The 12793-nt window shown below is 41.9% G+C and overlaps 1 protein-coding gene across 2 annotated transcripts in view; it reads left to right on the forward strand.

Moving 5' to 3' along the window:
* Positions 1 to 12793, forward strand: part of SEC24A (SEC24 homolog A, COPII component) — a 209413-nt gene that overhangs the window by 75112 nt on the left and 121508 nt on the right. For both annotated transcript variants that reach the window (XM_077473942.1, XM_077473943.1), the window contains one exon: positions 2416 to 2600. In XM_077473942.1, coding sequence (XP_077330068.1) covers positions 2416 to 2600 — 185 coding nt within the window. The remainder of the gene's footprint in view (positions 1 to 2415; positions 2601 to 12793) is intronic.

Here is a 12793-nt window from a genome sequence, read left to right on the forward strand (position 1 = left end):
CCATTAAAATCAATGGGCAGCGGCGCCAAAGCTATGCTTTTAACCCTTTTTCAGCTGCTAGCGCGAGTTAAAAGCGCTGTTAAAGCGTCACTAAAAATATCGGCACTTTACCCCTGCCGCTGTGAGTGTGGAAAGGGCTCTAAAGCCTTGTACACACGATCGGATTTTCGTCAGGGAATTGTGTGATGACAGACTGCCTAAAATCCGACCATTAGTACGCTCCTACAGACAATTGTTCTCCAACTTTCGGACAACAAATGTTGGATAGCAGGCTAGTAAATTTTTGGCGGGCAACGGTCTGTTCGATTTTCATATCGTCTGTACACAAGTCTGTCACACAAAGGTCCAAAGTACAAACGCGCATGCTCGGAATCAGTGCTCACCAAACACGACAGTAGCAGGAGATGCCCAAAGGGTGGCACTCTAGAGCTGAAATTCCACATAGTACATCACTACCTTCGTGTTTGTTGGCCGACAATTGTGTTCCATTGGTATGCAAGATAAGTTCCTGGCATGCCCTTTGGACAAACAATCCTATTGTGTGTACAAGGCTCAAGACAGCTCTGTCTACATCTTGATTGCTCACGCAGATGCTGCTGGCTAGTAAATCTGCCACTTAATGGAGAACTAAATTCTGTGGTACTTACCTTTCCTTCAATGGTCCGATATCCTTCTCAGGGATCTTCTACACAGCTTTTTAGGTTTCTTTTATTGCTAAAGAGACATTGCAGGTCTCTTCTGCAGTAAAGAGCCTAACTGCTTGCAGTTTTAAAAGTGTTTAGTTCTGCCTCGACTTCCCTACTTGGTCACACAGGAAAGCCCTATTTTGAGTCCATTCAAGCTTTTAAATGAATGGAGAGAGAATGCTTCCTGGTCCCCAGAACCATTAATGTGTGTGGTGTGTGTGTGTGTGTTTTTATTTTTTATTTTTATTTTTTATATGCAATCGAATAAATTAGGACTCTTATCATTTTGGTCTGGTGCTTAGTGAGTAGCCGAACCTGAGCCAATGAGCTGTCCAAATGTGTTTTTTTGTTTTCACTCCCTTACTGTCCCAGTGCTGCTTGGATTCATTTATTTATTTTTTGTTTCATTGCTGTCTACAGGATGACAATTTTGCTTTGTGCTTTAATTGAACAGTGAACACCATTGTCACCCTGTTACAGAAAGTTGAAAACAATACTGGCAGGGTTAACGGGCAATGAAATTGTTATAGGTGTCTCCAAAAAACAACATCCGTGTTAATGCTAGTGACGGAGTGCAGTGCGCATGTAATTTTTGATTTTGCCCACAATTCTGCTTTAGCGGGGTGCCGACCAGCCGATGCAGTTGTACTGCGGCAGCATGGCTCGGCTGCGCAAGTCAGTTATCTTACATTGGTAACATAAACGCCCACTAGGGGTCGCTTGTGCGCTGTCTGAGGTGCATGCTCCACCCACTCGCTCCCCGAGCCGATGCGAGTGTCCAGCGGTCTTGATCAGCGCCATGCTCCCGTGATCACTCTGGGCACATGGAGAACCTGGAGCTGTGTGTGTAAACGCAGTTTCCAGGTCTCTGAGCAGTGGAACTGACAGATCGTCTGTGCATACGGAGTATGCCTGTGCATACAGAGTTTCCCTGCACAGTCCCATCCCCCCTTCAGTTAGAACACTTCCTAGGACACACATTAACCCCATTCACTGCCCCCTAGTGTTAACCCCTTCACTGCCAGTGACATTTTTACAGTAATTATTGCAATTTTAATCTCACTGATTGCTGTATTAATGCCAATGGTCCCAAAATTGTCCGTGTCTGCCATAATGTCACAGTCACAAGGAAAATCGCTGTTCGCCGCCATTACTAGTAAAAAAAAAAAGTGCCATAAAACTGTCCCCTATTTTGTAGACTGTATAACTTGCGCAAACCAATTTTTTTTTTTTTTTTTAAACCAAAAATATGTAGAATAGGTATCGGCCTAAACTGAGGAGAAAAAAAACGTTTTTTTTAAAATATTTTTTTGGGGGGGGGGGGTGTATTTTATTATAGCAAAAAGTAAAAAATTATTTTTTTCAAAATTTACGCTTTGTTTATAGCGAAAAAATAAAAACCACAGATGTGATCAAATACCACCAAAAGAAATCTCTATTTGTGGGAAAAAAGGACGTCAATTTTGTTTGGGAGCCACATCACAGGACTGCGCAATTGTCGGTTAAAGCGACGCAGTGCCAAATCACAAAAAGTGGTCTGGTCTTTGGCCATCCAAATGGACCGGGGCATAAGCGATTAAACACTCCCCCACACACCCTTTTAGGGGGGGAAAAACAAACCTGGTCAAAAGTAAATTTTGTGACAACGTATAAAATATTGCTGTAATTGTTCATAGTTCTGTGGACATTCTTTACATACCGATTTCATTATAATTTTGTTCACTTATAGCCTAACATGGGGATGAATAATTTGGTATCATCGGTGGGAGGTCTGAGTCTTCATCAAGCACAGCAATTGGATGAGTTACGAGCCGTGAACCTTCTCCAAGAGAGGAACATATTGCCACCAGCACCAGTAAAGGCCCCTATACCCTGTCTACAGGAAGATATTCGGAAACTCAATTGTAGTCCAGAGTAAGTCAATATTAAAATAAACCTGTTATTGATAATATTTAATACTGTTTCTTAAATATATAAAATACATTGATATTTACCCAAAGACCTACAGATTACTTGCTTGGAAAAGATAATATAATACTGTTTATAAATATGATTGTAAAGGCTTGTTTACACTTGCTTCAAAATGTGGCATTGGACACGCTTTGTTTAAAGCAAAATTACGCCAAATTAAAGCACCTGTCAATAAAAAACAGTCCTGTTTACATGCTTTAGTTGCTTTGCTTAAAATGATAACCAATGTCTTGGTGCTTCAAAGCGTCTTCAAAGCCTCAATAGAATTCCTAAATATAAAGAGAGAGCACTCCTATGGCCACATCTGTTTCGAAAATTGGTAATAGATGAGGTCAGACACTGCCCGAAGGTTGAACTTTAAAGGCACTTTTGGACGAAAGTTAAAGTATAAAAATATATTTTTTATTGATAACAATTAATTCATAAGGCAATAGAACAAAAGAGAAGAAAAAAGTTAAATGCGTATCATATAATGGACGAGAGTACATGGAGCAATAAATGAAAATCTGCACCACATAAGCAACAGTGAGCCCCGGTGCATCAACGCGTTTCACTTTTTTGCTACGTTAGGACACATTCAGGGGTCGCTGGAAAAAGTGTGATTCACTATCTAAAACAAAACGCATGAATAAGACTTTGTGTAATAATCACATATATAAAAAAAAAACATATAAAACCTGACATGTCAACATATCTGGGTAACATGCATAGCACAAATGCAACTAACTTGTCAGCAGAGTTCACGAGGAGTCCACTAAGCATCAAGCGACACTGTCTATAGTGTTCAAATATATATAACCAGGGGTAAGCTGGAATAATTTACATAACAATACATATTACCATCATGTATTTGATCTAATGATATTTAAAAAAAATAAAAAATAAAAATAAAATGCAAACCACATAGATGTACTCACTAGCCAGAAGCGTCACTCCAAAGTAGATAAGGAGAAAATCAAAAACATACCAGAAAACGAGAGATGGGGGGGGGGGGGGGGGGGGGAGGGGAAGGGGGTGGTTTGCTGATTTTACCACAAACCTAGCAGGCTGTCATTCAACAATAGTAGTGGTGTTCGTATAATATATGTATCTATTTGTTGGCTTAGCAGAATCATCTTTTCATAAGCAATGAACAACCTGACCTGCAATTGGTAGGTATTTGCGGAAAATAGCTAACTCCTTAAAGCCATCTGAAGAGAGGAAAGGGAAAAGGACTGTTGGTATCAAAGGCTACGTCTGAAGAACTCTTAACAGTTTCTCTATATCCATATAGCTGCCAAAGCTTACCATAGCTGAAGTTGTGTCCAGTCAGCCCCCCCCCCCCCCACACACTTAAAAACTTAAAGCATGTCCACCACACTGAGGATATCACACAAGGAGCTATATATAGCCCCTCGTGTTGATTGTGGCTATGAGAAGATTCCTCTGCGCGTGGCGTGAATCCCAAACCACGTCGCCGGTGCCACCGAGTTATGTCACATGTTCGCACGACGGCCGAACACGCGCACACACACACACACACGCGTGTGTATGTATGTGTGTTTTTTTTAAAATGAGACTAGTATTGGTGTATTGATAAATTAAATAAACATACAAAAAAAGATAAATGTGAAAATATAAATAGTGTATGAAAATAAAACGAATGTGAAATAAAATAAAGTGCATATAGTTTCATAGTAAGGTTGAATAGACACCGGTCCATCCAGTTCAACCTGAGTGAGTGTCTACAATTGTCCCTATCCCTTTACATTGCACACTCACATCAGTTCCTACCCTCAAGGAGCCTACAATCCAAGGTCCACATTCATATAGTAAAGCCAATTAACCTACCTGCATGCCTTTTGGATTGTGGGAGGAAACCGGACTACCCGGAGGAAACCCACGCAGGCACAGGGAGAACATGCAAACTCCAGGTAGTGTTGTGGTTGGGATTTGAACCAGCAATCCTTCTTACTGCTAGGTGAGAGTGCTAACCACTACACCACTGTGCTGCCCAATAAATAATAATGAAAATTAAAAATTTAATAAAAGAAGGAAGAGATCAGAGGCTATCGATGCATTTGGTTAATGGCACACAGTGTTACTAGCATGGTATCTATAGAGTGATATAATTGGTGAAAATTCAGAAGTCCAGGCAGTACAGCATGCCCCACATGTTTAAAGAGGAAGTAAACCCTGATGGGTTCAGTGCGCCTGCGCGCCGCTGTCTACGGCGCGTGCCTGTCTTCGGGCAAATATCTCCTAAACCGTATAGGTTTAGGAGATATTTCTTGGACCTACAGGTAAGCCTTAATCTAGGCTTACCTGTAGGTCAAAGTGGTTTGTAAGGGTTTACAACCACTTTAACCTGATATATCGTCCTAAAGTCTGTATAATGTCATATCAAATAACTCATACATTATATATTTGTTTATATTCTCGACGCATTGATTTTATATATAACAGCAGTATATGTGTAATACCAAAGCATTGGCAATAAACTCAAATATCACAGATATAAGTAGTGGACAGGATCAACTGAAGCCCTGTAGCAATGCTGATATGTTGAATATGTTGATGCTAGGTACCAACAAATACAATCTGATGTTCACCATGGAGTTTGATAAGAGAAGTAGTGCCTTTCTTGATGTTACTTTAAGCATCGATTTAAACAGCACAATGAATACGTTTCTGTACCATAAGCCTACGCTTCGAGTGCAGAGTATCTCCTTCAGTTAGTACTTACGTTTTGAGGAGAAACTGTTTAAGAATCTTTTAAGTTTGATGCTGACCTTCTTTTTGACAGGTTGCTAGCCAGAGGGTATAGTAAATCTTCCCTCAAAAAAGCCTACAAAAAAGCTCAGTAAGCCCAGGGACACCGTCCTATCTCGATACCTAAACCTAAGAACGGTGAGGTTTATAACAACTTTTTCAGATAAACATGGACACATACGGCAAATTGTGCAAAAACATTGGCATTTACTTTTGGGGGACCAACCCGGAAATTACCTTCAGACGTGCAGGCTCAATCAGGGACCGTTTGGTGCAGAGTCCATATAATAGATCTTCCAACAAACGGCAAGATAGACCAGGTCTTTTTCAATGTGGATCATATGATTATTGTCATTTATGGAGGGCTCCTCAATCATGCTCCCCAATGGACGAACTCATAGAATTCACCAGTATATCTCTTGTAAAACCAAGGGTGTTATCTATATTATCCTATGCCAACGCGGAACATTCTACATTGACAAGACCATCAGACCTCTTTGGAAAAGAATGAAGGCCCACATGTACTATGCTACTTGTGGCCTTCTCAATACTGATATAGGCCACCATGTGGCCTTTAAACAGAAGTACAATCCCACACGTGTTCAAATTTGCCACCCTCGAGAGGGTTTATGAGAACCCATGGGGGAAATTTTGATCAAAAGGTTCTACAAAAAAATTTAATTTAAATATGTGATCTGTAAATATGTGATGTTTGAGTTTATGCCAATGCTTTGGATTACATCAATATTGCTGTTCTACATAAAATCAGTGTGTCAAACAAATATCTAATGTGTGAGTTATTTGATATAACATTATATAGACTTTAGGACTGATCTATATTGGGTTAAAGCATACTAAATAATGGCATTGAGCAAACAATTCTTTCTTTGACTGTTCTTCCTATCCTGCTGACATGTGGGGCATGCTGTACTGCCTGGATTTATGGCTTTTCACTAATTGTATCACTCAAGAGATACCTTTCTATAGTTGTCTACAGCTGTGTACTAATATGGTGATGTAGGATGGTGGATTCTTGTCTAACCATTTTCTTCACACAAATAGAGCTTTCTTTTGGTGGTATTTAATCACTCCTGGGTTTTATTTTTTACAAAAAATGCCCAAAATTTTGAAAAAAATGTTTTTCACTTTTTTCTGTGAGTAATTTTTCGCCTTCTCTAATGTGCGCCGATGAGGCGGCACTGATGGGGCTGAACTTCTGGCCACTGATAAGGAGGCACTAATATGCCGCACTTATGGGCGGCACTCTATTTGTGAAAACAAAATTATAAAAATGCCATTTGGGTACAGCGTAGCATGGCCGTGCAATTCTTACTGAAAGTGCGAGAGTGCTGAAAGCTGAAAATTGGTCTGGGAAGGAAGGGGCTGAAAGTGCCCCGTATTGATGTGGTTAAAACAAATTGAAACCCAATACTCATACAAAGCATTAGCCAAGCTTCATTTAAAGCATCAAAAAAGCATGTTGAAGCCATAGGCGATTTCATGTTTGCTAAAGTGGAAGCAAGTTTAAGTGAGCCCTAAAAGCTTCCATATCACGGCAACTTAAGATAAATTTGACACTTTTAGCCTAGGTTCACACTGAGCTGCAGTAATGAAGCCGTGTAAGTTCAGCTGAACTTGCACGATTTCACTCCCGCATTTCAGTCCTGATTTTGGCTGCAATTAGAGACCTCTGTGCAGGTTTCTGCCCAGATGTCATTGTAAACCTCAGCCCGAAATCGCAAAAAGTAGTACAGAAACTACTTTTTGAAATCGGTGCAGTGCCGCAGACTATGCCATTGACGGCAATTGCCGCAGATTTCACTTGTCATATCGCTTGTCAAAACGCTCCTGTGTGAACCAGGGCCTGGAGCCAGTTCAGACCAGAATGTGTTCTGTGTATGTTTCTTGCACCATGTTCAAATTGCTCTGCCTTTGCAATAATGCTGCAGGTGCCAGTACATTCATGGCACCACAAACGCAGATTGCAAAAGAAGTGTGTTCCAATGATCGCATGGTACTGCAGTACCATTCAATTCGGTGCAGCATATTAGTCAAATGTAGTGCAAGCACTATATATTTTGTGTGTTCTGTATGATTTGCAGCCCATTTAAATACATTTTTCCTGCATGCAGGAGATTTGGTGTGCTTTCAGAAGGCACACCAAAACCGCAGGACATAATAAAAAGCTATGGGAAAGTGCAGCTAATCGGCTTCAAACCCATGGGTTCAATGCGATTTACCGAAGGTATAGTCGAACCGCAACTTATAAGTGTAAAAGAGGCTGTTTTTTGAGCCCACAGCAGAACAAGTGTAACTAAAAAAAACATTGGATTCTTGCAACTACAGCTGATTTTAGTATAGCTGCCTTTTAATTAATGTTTCAGAAACACATTTACATCTTTAAATAAGGGAACTGGTGCCCATTGCCCCTTCTCCTATCAATTATGTCAGCTACATGGCGCATGCAATTGATAGGCACCCTTTAAAATGAAGAAAGACTATTTAAAGAGAAACAAGAACTTTTTAGGCACTTGGGAATTTCTTAAAACTTTAAATTTAATTAAAACAAAACGTGTGTGTGTGTGTGTGTGTGTACTTTTTTTTTTTTTTTTTTAATATATAGTTGTGCTCATAAGTTTACATATCCTGGCAGAATTTGATTTCTTGGCCATTTTTCAGAGTATGAATGATAACACAAAAACTTTTCACTCACGGTTCCTGTTTGGCTAAAGTCATTTATTATTCAACTGTTTACACTTTTTAAATCCTGACAACAGACACCACCCAAGTTACCCTGATCAAAAGTTTACATACCCTGGTGATTTTGGCATGATAACATTCACACAAGTTGACATAAAGGGTTTGAATGGTTATTAAAGGTAACCGTCATCGCTTGTGATCTCTTTGCTTGTAATTAGTGTGTGTATAAAAGGTCGATGAGTTTCTGGACTCCTGGCAGACCCCTGCATCGTTCATCCAGTGCTGCACTGACGCTTCTGGACTCTGAGTCATGGGGGAAAGCAAAAGAATAGTCAAAGGATCTGTGGGAAAAGGTAGTTGAACTGTATAAAACAGTAAAGGGATATATAAAGATATCTAAGGAATTGAGAATGCCAATCAGCAGTGTTCAAACTCTAATCAAGAAGTGGAAAATTAGGAGTTCTGTTGAAACCAAACCACAGTCGGATACACCAACTAAAATTTCAGCCACAAATGCCAGGAAAATTGTTCAGGATGCAAAGAAAAACCCACAAATAACTTCAGATGAAATACAGGACTCTGAAAACATCTGGTGTGGCAGTTTCAAGATGTACAATAAGGGGGCACTTGAAGAAAGATGGGCTGCATTGTCGCATCGCCAGAAGAAAGCCATTACTACACAAATGCCACAAAATATCCCACTTACAATATGCCAAACGGTACAGAGACCAGCCTCAAACCTTCTGGCACAAAGTCATTTGGAGTGATGAGACCAAAATTTAGCTTGTTATCAAATATACTGGAGGAACATTTGCATTCAACAGCCAGAAAGCTGTGCATTGGACATTCCAACATGACAATGATCCAAAACACAGGGCCAAGTCGACCTGTTATTGGCTACAGCAGAATAAAGTGAAGGTTCTGGAGTGGCCGTCTCAGTCTCCTGACCTCAATATCATTGAGCCACTCTGGGGAGATTTCAAATGTGCAGTTCATGCAAGACAGCCCAAGAATTTACAGCAACTGGAGTCTTTTTGCCAAGAGGAATGGGCAGCTTTACCATCTGAATATAAAGAGCATCATCCACAAATACCACAAAAGATTCAAGCTGTCATTGATGTTAAAGGGGGCAAAAAGTGGGCGGAGGCATGTGGCTTAGGCGGAGGCGCTGGGGACACAGTCTGACAAGGAAGTTGAGCTCACACCTGAGGCATTTAAAACTGATGCTTTTCATTAACAGAAAATCTCTATCAGGCAACTGAAGAGATGGAAGTCTGACACATAGAAGCGCTGAGGCACGTAAGGGATGCATGCAGGCATTTCAAGCACAGGAATTACATTGTTACTCAGCACCAAGCTGAACTTTATAGTAGAATTGTATTGCTATTCTATTGCTCAGCAAATAGTGTATTTGGTGCCTCTGCTTTTGTGCTCGGCACTATGGCTTCCAAAAAAGACACAATAAAGATGCCAAAGATTCCACCCCCAGGTGCTGGGAACTCCAGTCGTGCCTCCACACTGCCATCCTCTCCTGAAATACCAGCTATGGCAAGCCAGGGTGAGTCTTTGAAATCAATTGGTGGTGCAACTGCTTCTCACACTTCAGCCCCTGTATAAATGAGTGAAGATGCATTTTCCTCCACCCTGCAGAGCCTAGAAGGAAGATTAGTGGCTTTAATCGCATTCTCCATCCAAAAGGATAGGAAGCATGTTAGATCCCCCCCCCTCCCCCACCTCGGACCCTTTACCAAGCGAACAGTGGGTACAGGATGAGTTGTTACCCTCAGGTGATCAGGAGGAAAAACAGATTACTCCTCTGCAGTGAAAACCGTAGATGAACCCTTTTCTGCCTCATAATCTGGAAAATTGCGGGTACAATCTTCTCCGGAGATGGTTCGTGAGTTTTTCACTCTCGTTTTCGGAGATCAAATGTTCCCAAAGATCCAGGGAAAAGGCTATCTCTGTTTCAGGCGCTAGACTCTGGCTCAGGGGGTGATCATACAAATCCCCACAGAAGAGCAAGGTTTGGGTTTTTCTTTCAAACCTCTTTACGGTACCAAAACCGAATGGAGATGTCAGACCCATTCTAGATCTAAAGAATATAAATGGGTTCCTGAAGATGTGCTCCTTTTACATGGAGTTGATAAGGTCAGTGGTTTCTATCCTACAAGGAGGAGAACTTCTGGCGTCTATCGACATGAGGGATGCATATCTGCATGTCCCTATATTTCCCGCACACCAAAAGTTACTGTGGTTCAAGGTAGAACAGCAGCATTTTCAGTTTGTAGCCCTGCCCTTCGGGCTAGTTAAAGCACCCTGATTGTTAGGAAAGTGTTGGCCCCACCTCTATCCAGGTTAATGTTACAGGGCATAACGGTCTTGGTGTACCTAGACGATCTATTGCTAATAGACCAGTCGGTGGCTCATTTGGAGCAAAGTTACCTGGCGAGTCTAGGTTGGATTCTCAAGAGAAGTTTTAAGGAATAAAACCGCTAAAAAGGCTGGAGTACTTGGGCCTGATTGTAGACACAGCCCAGAAAAAGGTGTTCATGCCTCAGGCAAAAATCAACTCCATAAGAGAGCTGGTGTGGATGGTCAGGTCAAAAGGAGATGCCTCCATTTGCCTTTACATGAGTTTGTTAGGAAATAAGGGGCCTTCATCCGAAGCATTTCCCTATGCCCAATTCCATTCGAGACTGTTGCAAAAACAGTATTCTGTCTGCTTCGAACAAAATGATTCAAGCGTTAGCCTTGCCAATGTGGGTGTCCCAAAGCCTCAGTTGGTGGTTACTAACCCAGGAAAATCCTTCAGACCAGTTATCTGGAAGGTGCTAACGACAGAAGCCAGCCTTTCAGGCTGGGGAGCAGTGCTAGAGAAGACAACTGTCCAGGGACAGTGGTCAAGAACCGAAAAAGCCTTGCCCATAAACATCCTAGAGATTCGGGCAGTGCGTCTGGCATTGAAGGCCTGGACTTTCAGATTACGGGATTGTCCTGTCAGGATCCAATCTGACAATGCCACAGCTGTGTCCTATATCAATCACCAAGGGGGGGCATCTTGGACAAGAGTCACACAGACAAAGGTGAACCATGTTCTAACTTGGGCAGAAAGCAATGTTTCGTGCCTATCGGAATTGGCAGAAGAACTACCTGAGTCGCTAGCAGTTATTCCCGGGGGATGGTCCCTTCACCCCAATATTTTTGGTCTCGTTGCCAAAGATGGGGTCTCTGGACGTAGATCTTCTGGTGTCCAGATTCAACATGAAGTTAGTCAAATTTGTGTCCAGGACAAGGGATCCACTCGCATGCGGAACAGATGTGTTGGTGACTCCGTGGGATCGGTTCTCACTGATTTAAGCATTCCCCCCCCTATTCAGTTGCTGCCACGGCTTCTTTGCAGGATCAAGCTGGAAAGAAAGCCGTTAATTCTGGTAGCCCCAGTGTGGCACAGAAGGTCCTGGTATGCAAAAATCTTAACGATGGCGCTGGAGGATCCATGGTCCCTTCCACTTTCACAAGGGCTGATATTCCATCCTACCTTACGAACGCTAAATTTTAACAGCTTGGCTAGTGAAACCCACATTCTGAAGAAACGTGGGCTTTCCGGGTCAGTTATCTCTACCTTTGATTAATGCAAGGAAGCCAGCATCCAGAACCATATATTCTAGAGCATGGGTCTTCAAACTATGGCCCTCCAGTTGTTCAGGGAATACAATTCCCATCATGCCTAGTCATGTCTGTGAATGTCAGTTTTACAATGCTTCATGGGATGTGTAGTTTCACAACAGCTGGAGGGCTGTAGTTTGAGGATCCCTGTTCTAGAGTCTGGAGGGCTTACGTTTCCTAGTGTGAATCCAAGGCTTGGCACCCTCTGAAGTATATCGTAGGCAGAATTCTTGCCTTTCTACAATTAGGAATAGAGTTGAAATTGGCCTTGAGTACTATTAAGGGCCAAGTATTAGCTTTATCAATCTTATTTCAAACCAGACCGCTTGCTTCACATTCTTTAGTCCAGGGCTTTTTGCAGGGGGTTATTCAACTTAATCCGCCAGTTAAATCGCCTTTGAGCCCTTGGGACTTGAACTTAGTTTTGTCAGTGTTACAAAAACAGCCATTTGAATCGACACAGCATATTCCCTTTGTCCTTCTGACAAGGAAGTTGGTGTTCTTGGTTGCTATATCTTCAGCAAGGAGGGTTTCAGAACTGGCTGCTCTTTCTTGTAAAGAGCCATACTTGTTTATTCACGAGGACAAAGTGGTGTTGCGCCCTTGTCCAGATTTTCTACCGAAAGTGGTCTCAGGTTTTCACCTGAACCAGGATATTGTCCTGCCATCGTTTTTTCCAAAACCATGTTCCAGGGAGTAAGAGTCACTACATTGTTTTGATGTAGTGAGAGAGGTCAAAGTCTATTTAAAGGCGACTGCTCAGATCCGGAAGCCTGTCTTATTTGTACTGCCAGAGGGTCCTAAGAAAGGACAGTCGGCATCTAAATCCACTGTCGCTAAGTTGATTTGGCAAGTTAGAATTCAGACTTATGATTTAAAGGTAAGATTCCACCTTTTCAAGTCAAAAGCGCACACTACCAGGGCGGTTAGTGCTTGTTGGGCAGTGCATCACCAGGCCTCCATGGCTCAGATCTGTAAGGCCGCAACTTGGTCTTCAGTACATACATTCACCAAGTTTT

The sequence above is a fragment of the Lithobates pipiens genome, unplaced genomic scaffold, assembly GCF_037356315.1.
Source record: "Lithobates pipiens isolate NorthernLeopardFrog02 unplaced genomic scaffold, aLitPip1_a1.2 Scaffold_8, whole genome shotgun sequence".
NCBI lineage: Eukaryota > Metazoa > Chordata > Amphibia > Anura > Ranidae > Lithobates > Lithobates pipiens.